Here is a 15,621-nt window from a genome sequence, read left to right as displayed (position 1 = left end):
ATAACCCACCGCCGGCAAATGAAGAGACCTGAAAAGAAGCACTGAGAACTAGCCAGTGCCAGACCAGTATGGAGGAGACTTTAGTTCCCCTTTAAAGCAGAACTACACTGTATCTGAGCACAACAAACCAAAAAAGCTATTGAATTCCATTTTAATATTCAAAGCAACAAACCCCCCCCCCCCCCCCATCCACCCATGTCTCCATGTTTTATTTTGCGGGTTTTAAAAAGAAAGGTTTAACACAAGTAAATAGAATATACTTTCCAACCGATTTACTAATGCCAACAGCCTAAAAGGTTAATAGTGAATGTTGGCAGAGTCTTAAAGTGATTTCCACTTTAAAGTGAATGTAAAAGGCATTTTTTTTCTATGCCAGTGTCTCTCAACTCCAGTCCTCAAGGCGCCCCAAAAGGTCATGTTTTCAGGATTTCCCTCAGATGAAACTGCTGTGAAACTGATCAAATCACCTCCGCAAAATAATGGAATGCCTGGAAACATGATCTGTTAGGGCACCTTGAGGACTGGAAAAATACTGCGCTATGCAGTTAGGCAAAAAATAAAAAAAATATAATATAATAACATACACACACACAAAATTCTGCCTGCAGCACCCCCCTTAAATACATACCTTACTTAGACAATCTCAATCCAGCGATATGTACAAGGGCAGTGGCTCGCTCCTTTCTTGCTGGCTCAGATACAGCAGCGGGAGCCATTGGCTGTCAATCACAGCCAGTGAGGAGAGAGCAGAGGGTGAGGCTCAGGAGCAAGCACATACAAGTGCCCCCATAGCAAACAACCTGCTAAGGGGGCACTCAGCAGAGGTGCAGAGCCAGGCACCCCAAACAGTGCAATTTTGCCATAATTATGCTGCAACACAACACATGAAAATCACAGCAAAAAAAAAAAAAAAAAAACCCAATGCCAAACGTGCCTGGTTTAGTGCCAAAATGAAGTACAGGAACTTCCTCGGCCCTCCACGGCTATTTCGCTCGGGTGCGAAAGGGGCCCAAAACTATTGCACAAGGCAGGCAAGTATAACATGCTCCTTAAAAAAAATAAAAATAAAAACCCCAACAAACACCACCCTTTACAATCACTTTAATCACCTCCTACCCTATAGCCAAAAGACAGCTACAGTGCAGGCTCACATTACTGGGAATTAGCCTATGGACGTCCTCCTGTGATCACGCTTCCGGGCAGCATTGGCACAGATCTGTGATCCCTGTATCCTTATGCTGATCAGAGGCCCTTTACTATGCGACCAGCTGTGTCCAATCACAGTGTAAACAAAGTTTGCCGGTATCGCAAGTCCTCTCCTCACACTGAAAATTTTTCGGTCTTTTTTGTTTAGCAAAAAATATAAAACCCTGATTAAATATCACAAAACAAAAAACAATATAAAAATAAAATAAAAAACCCATACATTTGTTTGGGTACAGAGTTACATGACCACACAAAATTCATTCAAAGTGTGACAGCGCTGAAATGCATCAAGGGAAAAATGCTTCTGTGTGCTGCTCCCCCCACAGCCCCCCTAATACTCACCTGAGTCCCTTCTGAATCCAGCAACGCGCAAGGGAACCTCAGCTGTCCTGGGTCACACTCTACTCACTGGCTGAGACACAGCAGTTGGAGCTATTGGCTGCCACAGTCTGTGAGCCAATGAGGAAAGCAGGCTGGCTGAGTCACAGCTGTCTTAGGGACACATAGATCAGGGCTCAGGAGCGATCCTGCACCAGTGTCCCCATAGCAAGCTGCTTGCTATTGGGGGCACTGGTCAAGGAGCAGCCAGGAGACCGAAGAAGAGGATCGAAACTGCTCTGCGCAAAACCATTACACAGAGCAATAAAGTCTGATGCGTTTGGTTTTCTTTTTATCTAAAAACAACCTTAAGGCCCCTTTGACACTAGGGCAGGAGCTGCGGCGACGGTAAAGCGGCACTATTTTTAGCGCCGCTTTGCCGTTGGTTTTAGCAGCGTTAATCCGCCGCTAGCGGCCGAAAAAGGGTTAAAACCACCCACAAAGCGTCGCTGCAGCAGTGCTTTGCCGGCGGTATAGACGCACCGCCCCATTGATTTCAGTGGGTAGGAGCGGTGAATACACCACTCCAAAGATACTGCTAGAAGGACTTCATCGTCCTGCTAGAGTACCACTCCAGTGTGAAAGCCCTCCGGCTTTCACACTGGAGTGAAAGGGGCCGTTTTTTTCAGGCGCTATTTTTAGTGCTGTAGCGCCTTAAAAACGCCTCGGTGTGAAAGGGGCCTTAGAATTATGCTGATAATATAAAAATACAGAAACAAGGGGACTCTCCTGTGCCAGATCACATACCACTGATGACCCAGCTGTGCAGTGATTAAGGCACAGCAAATGTGGATCAGCAGGAGTCTGATGACCACTAGCACCCACCGATTATCTGGGATTTACACAGAACTGAGCCCTGTCAGCAGGGGAAGTAATGGATTTCTTTCCCTACAATGCAGGGAATAAAATCAATTACTTGCCTTAGTAAAAGCACTGGCTAGGAATAAATTTAACCCTTTGATTGCCCTAGATGTTTAACCCCTTCCCAGAGTGTCATTAGTACAGTGACAGTGCATATTTTTACCACTGAATTAATGTCACTGGTTCCCATAAAGTGTCAGTTTGTTCCTGATTGTGTGCGGCAATATCACAGTCCCACTATAAGTCTAGTTAAAAAAAAAAAAAAAAGTTACATACACACACACGTGAGTACACCCCTTACATTTTTGTGAATATTTTATCATACCTTTTCATGTGACAACATTGAAGAAATGACACTGCGCTACAATGTAAAGTAGGTAGTGAGTGTTCATCTTGTACAAGTATAAATTTGCTGTCCCCTCAAAATAACTCAAACACACAGCCATTAATGTCTAAACCACTGGCAACAAGTGAGTGAAAATGTCCAAATTGGGCCCAACTGTCTACATTCTGTGTGGCCACCATTATTTTCCAGCACTGCCTTAACCCTCTTGGGCATGGAGTTCATCAGAGCTTCAGAGGTTGCCACTGGAGTCCTCTTCCACTCCTCAACAACATCACGGAGCTGATGGATGTGAGACCTTGCGCTCCTCCACCTTCCGTTTGAAGATGCCCCACAGATGCTCCATGGGGTTTAGGTCTAGAGACATGCTTGGCCAGTACTTTACCCTCAGGTTCTTTAGCAAGGCAGTGGTCGTCTTTGGGGGGGGGGGGGGGGGGGTGTTTGGGGTCATTATGTTGAAAGGGAGGGGCTCATGATCTGCTTCAGTATGTTACAGTATACGTTGGCATTCACAGTTCCCTCAATGAACTGTAGCTCTTCAGAGCCGGTGTCTTGTCAAATAGGGTCCTCCATCAGATGCTGTCCTCTGCGTACTGCGCATGCGCAGTACACAGGAGCACAGATTCCGAAAATTGCCGAGGACGAACGGCGCCTGCGCCGTGAGTCCAGGTTCTAACCCCACTATCCAAGTGGACATAGAGTTAGAATAAAAAAGAGCCGAGCGCAGCGAGGCCGAGCCCGAAGCGTGGCGAGCGAAGCGTGGCGAGCGAAGCTCGCCCGCGAGGGGCCCTCTAAAATTCTAAACCCTATGTCCGCTTGGATAGTGGGGCTACCTCCTCCACTCATGGCGCAGGCGCCGTTCAGCTTCGGAGATTTTCCGAAGCTTCGTCTGCTCCGTACTGCGCATGCGCAGTACGGAGCGGACACATAACAGACCATAACACTCCCATCACCATGCCTGACTTTAGACAAGACACACTTATATTTGTACTTCTCACCTGGTTGCCACTGCACGCTTGACACCATCTGAACCAAATAAGTTTATCTTGGTCTCAGACCACAGGACATGGTTCCAGTAATCCATGTTTTTAGTCTGCTTGTCTTCAGCAAACTGTGGGCTCTCTTGTGCCTCATCTTTAGAAGAGGCTTCTTTCTGGGACGACAGCCATGCAGACCAATTTGATGCCTTCATCCTCCGCAGCAATGCTGGCAGCACTCATACGTCTATTTCCCAAAGACAACCTCTGGATACGACGCCAAGCATGTGCACTCAACTTCTTTGGTCGACCATGGCGAGGCCTGTTCTGAGTGGAACCCATCCTGGTAAACCACTGTATGGTCTTGGCAATCTTATAGCCTAGGCCACCAAATTTAACACACCTGCTCCCCATTCACACCTGAAACCTTGTAACACCAAGTCATGTGATACCAGGGGGGCAAATGACTAATTGGGTTCAATTTGAACATTCTCACTTGGGGGGGGGGGGGGGGGGGTGTACTCAATTTTGTAAAAAAAATAAAATAATAAAAATGTAATATATATATATATATATATATATATATATATATATATAATACAAGTCCCATTATGCCTCTGGGTGGGATACTTGTGGCTGTCATAGTCTGACTATGCCTCATGGGACTTGTAGTTTTGCAACAGCTGGAGGTCCGCTAATTGCATATCCCTGCTATAGATGCTTATTGAGATTTTATTTATTCCCCCCCCCCCCACCAAAAAACACACTAGCTTAAATTTATGAAGACAAAATTAGATTTTTTTTTTTTTTTTATTGGATGCGTTTTATAGCAGAAATTTTTTTTTTTTTTTTTTTTTTTTAAGTGTCGGTCTTTGTTTATTTAGGAAAAAAAAAAAAAAAAAAAAAAAAAAAAGCTGGAGGTGATCAAATACCACCAAAAGAAAACACTATTTGTGAGAAGGAAAAAAAGATAAAGGACAAAATTGAGTACAGCATCACGCGATCACGCAACTGTCAAAGTAACAGTGCAGTATCAGAAGAAAAGGTGGCCTGGTCATGAAGGGAGGGGTAAATCTTCAAGGTTAAGTGGTTAAAGTGTTTGTAAAGGCTGAAGGCAAAAAAAAAAAAAAAAAAAGTCTGCTGCTCCCAACCCCCCCCCCCCCCCCCCCCGCCACAGCCAAATACTCACCTGAGCCCCTTTTCGATCCAGAAACGTGCAAGGGAACCTTAACTGTCCAGAGTAGCCCTTCACTCATTGGCTGAGATAGTACAGCGAGCCAATAAGGAGAGAGAGAAAAATAAATAAATCGCAGTTCTACATGTCTTATGGACACACTGAGCAGGGTTCAGGAGCAAGCATGCACCAGGGCCCCCCATAGCAAGTGGCTTGCTATGGTGGGGGAGCACTGGACAAGGAGGAGCAGCCAGGAGAGCTGGTAGGGGACCCAAGAAGAGGATTGAGGCTGCTCTGAGCAAAACCATTACACAGAGCAGGTAAGCGTGACTTATTTTAAAGCGGGAGTCCACCGGGACTCCGCGTTTTTTTTTTTTTTTTTTTTTTTTAAAGCCAGCAGCTACAAATACTGCAGCTGCTGACTTTTAAAATAGTGACACTTACCTGTCCAGCACGCCCGCGATGTCGGCACCCGAAGCCGATCTCTAGGTCGTCTGTCGGGTCCTGCCGCCGCCATCTTGGGTATGGGAATCAGGAAATGGAGCCTTTCGGCTTCATTTCCCGGTTCCCTACTGCGCATGCGCGAATCGCGCTGCGCAATAAGGACGCTCCCCACTGCCTCTGGGATCTGTGTGTTTCCCAGCAGGCAGCGGGGCACTTGCGGGAAGGGGCGGGCACTTGCGGAAAGGGGCGTAAGTTACGCCCCTTTCCACAGAGAGCTATCCCGGAAGTGGGTGCAGTTACCTGGATTATCCAGGTAACTGCACCCCCTCCCCCCTGAAAGGTGCCGATTGTGGCACCGGAGGGGGGGAGGGTTCCGATGAGCAGAAGGTCCACTTTAGGGTGGACCTCCGCTTTAAGCAAACCTTTAGGCCTCATTCACACTGGACGTTATAACAAATGCCAGTAGCTTTGTAGTGAGGTTTTTCAAAGTTTTTTGCAATTGTTTTTTTTTTTATCTGATCAAAAAACAAACGCTGGTGAGCCGCATTTGATTGTTTACAGCTGTAAAACTCCTCTCAAAACCCACTAGTTGTGGGGGGGGGGGGGTTTACAGCCAAAAACAGTTGATATCAGCCTATGTGTACGTGCATGGACACATAGAATAATATGCTGGAGAATTCCTTGACTGTAGGAAGAAAAAAAAAAAAAAAAAAAAACCCACACATCTGAAGCCAAAAACAGCAGTAGTAATAGTGTCCAAACACATCCAGTGTGCATGAGGCCTTAGAAACCAGGAGCGGCCGGTCCACAAGGTGTTGGCTCACGCTGGGGAGGCTTCTAAGTCGCACAGCACACCTTGCAAAGGACTTCTAAATAGAAGCTGATGCAAGCCATTCCGAAGTCACCCCCACAGCAGGAGTTGACATGTTCCCTCAGCTTTTCTTCCGGGTTCGCAACTCCAGCGCTGTCAGCGGCCAGAGCGTGCATGCGCGGGAGTCGTCTATCCTGGCGCGATCTGCTGGATCTTCAGAAGCGCATTCGCCTGCTGACAGCGGCTGGATGTAGTGTGAGTATCTCCTAAACCGTGTAAGTTTAGGAGATATTCACATTACCTACAGGTAAGCCTTATTATAGGCTTACCTGTAAGAGAAGAAGAAAAAAAAAAAAAAAAAAAAAAAAAAACACACACCACCAAGCAGAAGATACAACCGCTTTAAAAAAAATAAAAATAATGTTGGGCTTGGGGCACAGTGAACCCACGCACTTGTAACACTAGTGATTCAATATTGTTGCTGCCCCCTCAAAAAAAAAAAAAAAAAGTAAAGTTTAGTACCAGCTGCGCTGTTCAATTACTTCAAGCAAGCTGCTAGCAGGCTTCCAAGAAGCCTGCTATCAGCTTGTATAAAGTGGCAATCAGCACTCCTATTAGGATCTGTACAGACTGGAGGTGACTAGTGTCTTGCACCGATGTGAGTTGGTGAGGACCAAGCTGTGTGTAGAGGTTGGGCACTTACCGATGCCGAGTCCCACCACCACCCGGCCCCCTAGCAGGGTCTCCTTGTCCCGGGCAGCGGCCAGTAGAGCGGCTCCCGCCATGAACATCAGGCTGGCGAGGAGGATGCACGGTCTGCGCCCCACAACTCCATTCAGCACCCCGCCTGCCAGAGCCGACACGGCCGCCGCCCCCACCGTGCTGGACACGAGCAGCTCCTGCCATAGAGCCGACAGGTTCATGTCCTTCTTCAGCAGCAGCATGGCCCCCGACACCACCCCGGTGTCATACCCGAACAGGAAGCCCCCCAGGGCGGAGAACACCGACACCACGTATACAAAAGTCGGGGTGACATCCTGCTGGAACTGCCGGCGGGCCGCCCTCTCCAGGTCTCCGCCGGGCATAGAGGAGGACGGCCCGGTGCCCTGACTGTTAATGCTGCTGCACGAATCGGCGGCGATGAGGCTCCTCTCCCCGGCTCCCTCCTCCGGCTGCTGAGGCGGCTTCCTCCTCTTCTTCTCCCCCATCAGGTTGCTCAGGCTCCGCAGGGTGTACTCCACATTGTCGCTGGCTTTGCGGGACATAGGTGGTGACTGGTGAGGCCGCTCGGGTCACACGTGTGGCGCCTTAGACGAGCAGCCCGGAGCACAGCATCGTACTTTACGGCCACTTTGTGCCTCTTGCCTCCGGGTGACTGAACGGACCGCTCTCCCCTCACAGAGATACAGACAGAGGCGGCCGTCCACTCGCACCGCTCTCACACTGGAGAAGAACGCTGGAGGGGCGGGGCTGGGCTCGTCACATGACAGGCGGCAGCTGATTCTCTGACGTCACCGGGAGGCTTCAGAGGTGTTTTCGCCTCCAGTCAGTAGGCTTTTCATATCCGTGTACTGCTCAGATCCGGGAGCGGCTGATCCTCATATAATGACACTCATCAGGCATCATAGGGCGATGGAAGCCGACAGCTACGCTCCACTCTATGAATAAAGCATATTATCCCTCTAAGGAAGCGCTGCTCACATACCCATTGAACGGTACAAACACAGCAATTTTGTTTTGGTTCACCAGTTCTAATCAATTCTCAATCGATAAAGTGATCGTGTGAGATCGAATGAACCAAAGGGATGCTTAGCGCGCATCGTTTCCATTCATTTTGCCAAGATAATGAAGATATAGAGAACGGCGTGGTCAAACAATAATGATAAAAGGTCAATCATAAAAAGAAACGATAAATATTAGAATACAGATACAAAGAACGGTGTGGTCAAACAATAATAATAATAAATAACATAAAAAGGATCAATCATGAAAAAGAAAAATAAATCTGATAATACAGATATAGAGAACGGTGTGGTCAAACAATTATAATAATAATAATAAAATAAAAAAAAGGATCAATCCTAAAAAGAAAAGATAATGCAGATATAGAGAACAGCGTGGTCAAATAATAATGACAAAAAGTCAATCATAAAAAATAAATAAAAAAAAGATAAATCTAATAATACAGATACAAAGAACTGTGTGGTCAAACAATAATGATAAAAGGTCAACAATAAAAGAAAAGAAAAATATGATAATACAGATACAAAGAATGGTGTGGTCAAACAATAATGACAATTAAAAAAAAAATCATGAAAAAGAATGGATAAATCTGATAATGAAGATATAGAGAACGGTGTGGTCAAACAATAATGATAAAAGGTCAATCATAAAAAAAAAGAAAAGATACATCTAATAATACAGATACAAAGAATGGTGTGGTCAAAAAATAATGAAAAAAGGTCAATCATAAAAGAAATGAAAAGATCAATACGATAATACAGATACAAAGAACGGTGTGGTCAAACAATAATGATAACACATTTTTTTTTTTAAATCAATCATGAAAAAGAAAAGATAAATCTGATAATGCAGATCTAGAGAACGGTGTGGTCAAACAATAATGATAAAAGGTCAATCATAAAAAAAAAAAAAAAAAAGAAGATAAATATGATTATACAGATAAAAAGAACAGTGTGGTCAAACAATAATAATAATAAATAAAAAAAGGATCAACCATGAAAAAGAAAAGATAAATATGATAATGTAGAAATAAGGGCATGATCAAAAAATAATAATAATAATAATTTTAAAAAAATGCAGATAGAGAGAAAGGAGTGGTCAAACAATAATAATAAAAAAAATATCAATCATGGAAAAAAAAAAGAAGATACATCTGATAATGCAGATAGAGAGAATGACATGGTCAAATAATAATGATAAAAGGTCAATCATGGAGAGAAAAAAAAAAAGAAAAGATAAATCTGATAATACAGTACAAAGAATGGTGTGGTCAAACAATAATAATAATTATAAAAAAAAAATAAAAAAAAATAAAATATATATATATATATATATATATATATATATATATATATATATATATATATATATATTAATCATGAAAAAAAAGATAAATCTAATAATGCAGAAAGAAGGGCACAATCAAACAATAATGATAATTAAAAAAAAGTCAAGCTGATAATGCAGATAGAGAGAAAGGAGTGGTCAAACAATAATAATAAAAAGAGATCAATCATGGGGAAAAAAAGAAGATAAATCTGATAATGCAAATAGAATGACGTGGTCAAATAATAATAATAAAAAAAAATACATCCGATAATGCAGATCGAGAGAAGGGCATGGTCAAAAAAAATAAAAAAAGATCAATCATAAAAAAAAAATAAGATCAATCTGATAATGCATATAGAGAGAATGGAGCGGTCAAACAATAATAAGAAGAAGAAAAAGAAAAGATCAAGCATGCAAAAAAAAGAGAAATCTGATCAAACGCGGCCTCAATTTTTTTCTGCCACAGTTTGTTCTGCTTGGCAACAGTCAAATTTATTGAAAAGGAAAGTAGCGGCAGTCAATCTGTCTTTTGATCAACTAGAAATGGAATTGACAGGCAGATCAGTTGGATTGGCATGCATGCAGTTCACAGAAGAATTTATCAAATAATATCAGCAAACAATAGTTTAACTTTTTTGGTAACCTATGTACACAGTACAACACTATATACACTATGATACCAAAAGTATTGGGACACCTGTCTTTACATGCACATGAACTTGAATGGCATTCCAGTCTTAAGCCTCACACGATCCGATTGTTGGCAGCGGATTGTGTGATGACAGACTGTTGGCCTAAAATACGACCATTAGTACGTTCCTTCAGACAGTTGTTGTCCAACTTTCAGCAAACAAATGTTGGATGGCAGGCTAGTAAATTTTCGGCAGACAACAGTCTGTTGTCAGATTTTCCTATCGTCTGTTTACAAGTCCGTCACACAAAAGTCCAAAGTACAAACACGCATGCTCTAAATCAATGCTCACCATACACGACATTAGCAGAAGGTGCCCAAAGGGTGACATTCAAGAGCTGAAATTCACATAGTACGTCCTTACGTTCGTGTTTGTTGGCCGACAATTGTGTGCCGTTAGTATGCAAGACAAGATCCAGGCATACGCCCTTTGGACAAAACTCTGACGCTCTGTTGGCCAACAATCCAATCGTGTGTACGAGACTTTAGTCTGTAGGGTTCAATATGGAGTTGGCCCACCCTTTGCAGCTATAACAGCTTCAACTCTTCTGGGAACAGAATGTTGAAACAGGAAGGGGCCATCCCCAAACTGTTCCCATAAAGTTGGGAGCACGAATTTGTCCAAAATGTCTTTGTATGCCGACGCCTTAAGAGTTCCCTTCACTGGAACTAAGGGGCCAAGCCCAATCCCTGAAAAACAACCCCACACCATAATCCCCCCTCCACCAAATGATTTGGACCAATGCACAACGCAAGGACCATAAAGACATGGATGAGTGAGTTTGGTGTGGAAGAACTTGACTGGCCTGTACAGAGTCCTGACCTCAACCCGATAGAATACATTTGGGATGAATTATAGCGGAGACCGTGAGCCAGGCCTTCTCATCAAACATCAGTGCATGACCCCACAAATGTGCTTCTGGAAGAATGTTTTTTCAGAGGCTGGGCTTGGCCCCTTAGTTCCAGTGAAGGGAACTCTTAAGGTGTCCACAAACCAAGACATGTTGCACAATTTCATGTTCCCAACTTTGTGTGAACAGTCTGGGGATGACCCCTTCCTGTTCCAACATGACTGAGCACCAGTGCACAAAGCAAGGTCAATAAAGACATGGATGAGACAGTTAGGGGTGGAGGAACTGAATGGCCTGCACAGAGTCCTGACCTCAACCCGATAGAACACCTTTGGGATGAAATTAGAGCAGAGACTCCGAGCCTGGCTTTCCCGTCCACATCAGTGCCTGACCTCACAAATGCACTTCTGGAAGAATGGTCAAACATTCCCATAGACACACTCCTAAACCTTGTAGACAGCCTTCCCAGAGGAGATTAAGCTGTTATAGCTGCAAAGGGTGGACCAACGCAATATTGAACCCTATGGACTAAGACTGGGATGCCATTAAAGTTCATGTGTGTGTGTAAAGGCAGGCGTCCCAATACTTTTGGTAATAAAGTGTATGTTGTATCTTTTCACCGAGTCACTTTGAAGACAGCTATCTTTTAACAGTTTGCCTGAAAGCTGGACAACTGGACACAAGGTTATAGCCATTCTATCATTTACTAAAGGTGCTTAAAATTAAAAAGAGGATAGTTACCTGCTTTGTGCAACAATTTTGCACATAGTTGTCCTTTACCTTCCTTTGGCGGTCCCCTGCTGGTGTTGTCCATTCCTTCTTGCTCTGAATGCAACTTAGCAAGCCAGGTGCTATGGGGGCATCTGTGTGTGTTTGCTCCGGATCTGGGCTCTGTAGGTCCATAGAAACACATGCGCCATTAAGCCATGCCCCTGCTCCCTCCTTTCAGGAGACTGACTGACAGCAACAGGAGCCTATTTTTCATGCTGCCGTCAGTTTCTCCTGTGAGACCAAGAAGAGAAGAGAGCGTTGCTGCAACTGGGACACCTCTGAATCAGTTATGCCCTGCACACACGGTCGGAAATTCAGACGGAAAAGGTCCGATCGGATTATATTGTCAAAAAATCCAATCATGTGTAGGCTCAATCTGACTTTTTCCATCGGAAATTCCGACGGAAAAAAATTGAGAGCAGGATTTAAAATTTTCCGACAAAAAAATCTGATCAGACTTTTTCCAATCGTTTGTAGAGCATTCCGACGGACAAAGTGCCATGCATGCTCAGATCAAATTACAAGACCACAACTATTTGACTACTAACCTCTATGTGGTCCCGTCGTACGCAACGAACGTCACTACGTTCTGAACGATCGGATTTTCCGACAACTTTGTCCAACTGTGTGTATGCAACACCAGTTTCGGACAAAATCTGTCAGAAAAAATCTGATGGATTTTGTGGTCGGAATGTCCGACCGCGTGTACAAGGCATTAGAGGTAAGTCAGTTACATTTTTGGGGATAGGATAGGTAATTAGGAGGGTTTTATTTTTACCTTAATGCGGGAGTCCGCTGGGACTCCGCGTTTTTTTTTTTTTTAAAAGCCAGCAGCTACAAATACTGCAGCTGCTGACTTTTAAAATAGTGACACTTACCTGTCCAGCGCACCCGCGATGTTCGCACCCGAAGCCGATCTCTAGATCGTCTCTCGGGTCCTGCCGCCGCCATCTTGGGTATGGTAATCAGGAAATGGAGCCTTTCGGCTTCATTTCCCGGTTCCCTACTGCGCATGCGCGAGTCGCACTGCGCAATAAGGATGGTCCCTGCTGCCTCTGGGATCTGTGTGTTTCCCAGCAGGCAGCGGGGCACTTGCGGAAAGGGGCGGGCACTTGCAGAAAGGGGCGTAATCTACGCCCCTTTCCGCAGAGAGCTATCCCGGAAGTGGGTGCAGATACCTGTACTGTACAGGTATCTTTACCCCCCTCCCCCCTGAAAGGTGCCAATTGTGGCGCCGGAGGGGGGGAGGGTTCCGATGAGCGGAAGGTCCACTTTAGGGTGGACCTCCGCTTTAAGGCTGGGTTCACACTGCTGCGATGCGGGAACGCTGCAAATCTACTGCAGGTTCCCTCATCGCATGCCTCCCGGCGGCAGTTCACACTGCCCTATGCGAACTGCTGGGAGTGTCAGTGAAAAGTTAATGACACCCCCAGATCAGTTCGCATATCGCAGTGGGATCTGCAAACTCGGACAGGAATTGGATCGCATGGTGTGAACACCCATGCGATCCGATTCTGCTGCGGACTAAAAAAAGGGTCCTGTGCGAGTTTGGGCCGGATGCAATGCAAATTCAGCCATACTATCTGTATGGCTGAACTCGCATTGCACAGAGATCGGATGTGATTTGCACTGCAGTGCGGTGCGAATCACATCCGTTCTCGTCACTGCAGCAGTGTGAACCCAGCCTAATACAGAGAATGCATTCATGTAAAAAAAATATTTTTACTTTAGAACCACTTTAAGGCCAATACAAATGTCTATAAAATACAGTGACATTGTCCACTTCAGTATACCGTGTGAGCTATTTTGCTTCAATTCTATCAGTCCTTGATTTCCAGAAGAAGGCTCCCCATGTAACTTAGTTATTATTGTGCCAGCATGCCACATTATTGATGAATTTGGCCTGCAGGATGCAGCTGTGCACTTTATGCCCTACTGTTAGTACCCTTGCTATACATGAGACATTGTACTGAAGTATTGGGCCAGCAAAGCACATGGGTATTCACAAGTATTTGATATGTAATTGTGGGCAGGTAGATGGCTTCAGATAAATAGTTTATTATTTATATTTTGCTTAGTTTTGGAAGTTATAGAAAGATCTAGTACAAAAATAGTCAAGTAGAGAACATGTAGTTCAAATCAGTAAACCACAAGAGACAAGTCGGTGCATGTGCCTTCAGTGGATTTTTTCCAACAGCCTAATTAAATATCAATAGGAATGAGGGAGATGATCAATTTTAGAACCACTAAACCTCAAAGAAAATAATGTATACATCAAATGTATGTCAGTCTCACCAGTCACTATAAATGAATAGCCTTTCTCGTAAATAAAACAAAAGAGATTTCCTTTATTTTTATTTTTTTTAAGCCTCTACAGATAGTTCTTACTTGCAGTGTATCACAGCAATTCCTTATGTAATACTATATAAAATAAACATATACTCTGTCCTGGAATACACAAAACACATAATCTTGCAATGTTATGTGTATTGATGTTAGTTAAAAGTGTCTGATTTATTCACTTGTTAATTATTATTGCATGCTAATTAAATATGAAAATCTCAATTATTTTCCACTGTGCTGACACAAGAAAATGTTCAGATGATTGACAATTTTAACTGACACACTGGCCAATAAAAGATACACATTTATTGCCATAGACCAGTGCTTTCCCATACAATATAATGAATGCGTCATTAAAATCAAAAGAGATTATTTTTATCTCAGTAGAATGACTTAAAGTCCTTGAAAATGATAATGATTGGGGGAGGGGGTCTTATGGGAAATAGTCTTATTAAGAACCAGGAACAGGAAAGTACTTAGTTAAGCTGATGTATACATCTGTTCTGGAGAGAAGCAATATAAAACCGCATCAGGAAATAAGCAGAGAATGAATAATGACAGGAATCAGCACCAGGGATAGCACACATGCAAGCCACTCGACTATGTTAACAATGTAAACCAGTAAACATACAAGAAGAACCAGTTGTCCTAACCAATCAAAATAAAATGAGTAATATTTTATTTTTAGTCATGGAAAAGCATGAAGAACAGGTAGATAATTAAGCAAAAATGTTTATAATAATAGCTTACGGATTAATTTCTACGTCAAAGAAGGGCCAGTATCCCAGCGGCTGAGGGTGATGCTTAGGATGTTTGTGTAATACAGACCCAGTTTAAATCCTGCAGAGCCTGATCAGTAGTAATGAAAATATGGTTAATTAAATATTAATTATGTTTATGGATGTTCTGTAGCCTTCTACTGTACAGCAATTCAAAAAAATAAATATTTAATATTTTATTTGAATAACGCGTGCATGAAAAGAAACCACAATATCTATAAATAAATCCATATATATATATATATATATATATATATTTTGAGCATGACACAAATGTTCATTTTCATAAAGTCTGCTGCCTCAGTTTTTATGATGGCAATTTTGCATATACTCCAGAATGTTATGAAGAGTGATGAGATGCATTGCAATTAATGGCACAGTCCCTCTTTGCTATGCAAATGAACTTAGTCCCATAAAAAAAAAAATCTCCACTGCATTTCTGAAGAAGGCATCAGGGTGCTCAAGAAAGTCCAGCAAGCGCAAAGACCGTTTCCTACAGTTGATTCAGTTGCAGAATCGGGGCACTACCAGCGCAGAGATTGCTCAGGAATGGCAGTGTGAGTGTATCTGCACACACAGTGAGGCAAAGACTTTTGGAGGATGGCCTGGTGTCAAGAAGGGCAGCAAAGAAACCTCTTCAGGTAAAACATCAAGGACAGACTGATAATCTGCAGAAGGTAGAGGGATTAGATTTCTGAGGACTGGGGTACAGTAATTTTCTCTGATGAATACCCTTTCTGATTGTTTGGGACATCCAGAAAAAAAACCTTATCCAGAGAAGAAAAGGTGAGCGCTACCATCAGTCCTGTGTCATGCCAACAGTAAAGCATCCTGGGACCATTCATGTGTGGGGTTGCTTCTCAGCCAAGGGAGTGGGCTCACTCACAATTTTCTCTCTTTAGACCCATTTTAGGTCTAAT

The 15,621-nt window shown here is 43.5% G+C and overlaps 1 protein-coding gene across 1 annotated transcript in view; it reads right to left on the bottom strand.

The window, feature by feature from the left end:
• SLC2A13 (solute carrier family 2 member 13) overlaps positions 1–7,662 on the bottom strand; it is a 310,239-nt gene extending 302,577 nt beyond the window's left edge. The window contains exon 1 of the mRNA XM_077471319.1: positions 6,898–7,662. Coding sequence (XP_077327445.1) covers positions 6,898–7,459 — 562 coding nt within the window. The 5' untranslated portion in view covers positions 7,460–7,662. The remainder of the gene's footprint in view (positions 1–6,897) is intronic.
• Between the last annotated feature and the right edge of the window lie 7,959 nt (positions 7,663–15,621).

This window comes from Lithobates pipiens, unplaced genomic scaffold (genome assembly GCF_037356315.1).
Source record: "Lithobates pipiens isolate NorthernLeopardFrog02 unplaced genomic scaffold, aLitPip1_a1.2 Scaffold_8, whole genome shotgun sequence".
Taxonomy (NCBI): Eukaryota; Metazoa; Chordata; class Amphibia; order Anura; family Ranidae; genus Lithobates; species Lithobates pipiens.
This window is presented reverse-complemented; position numbering and strand designations above follow the sequence as displayed.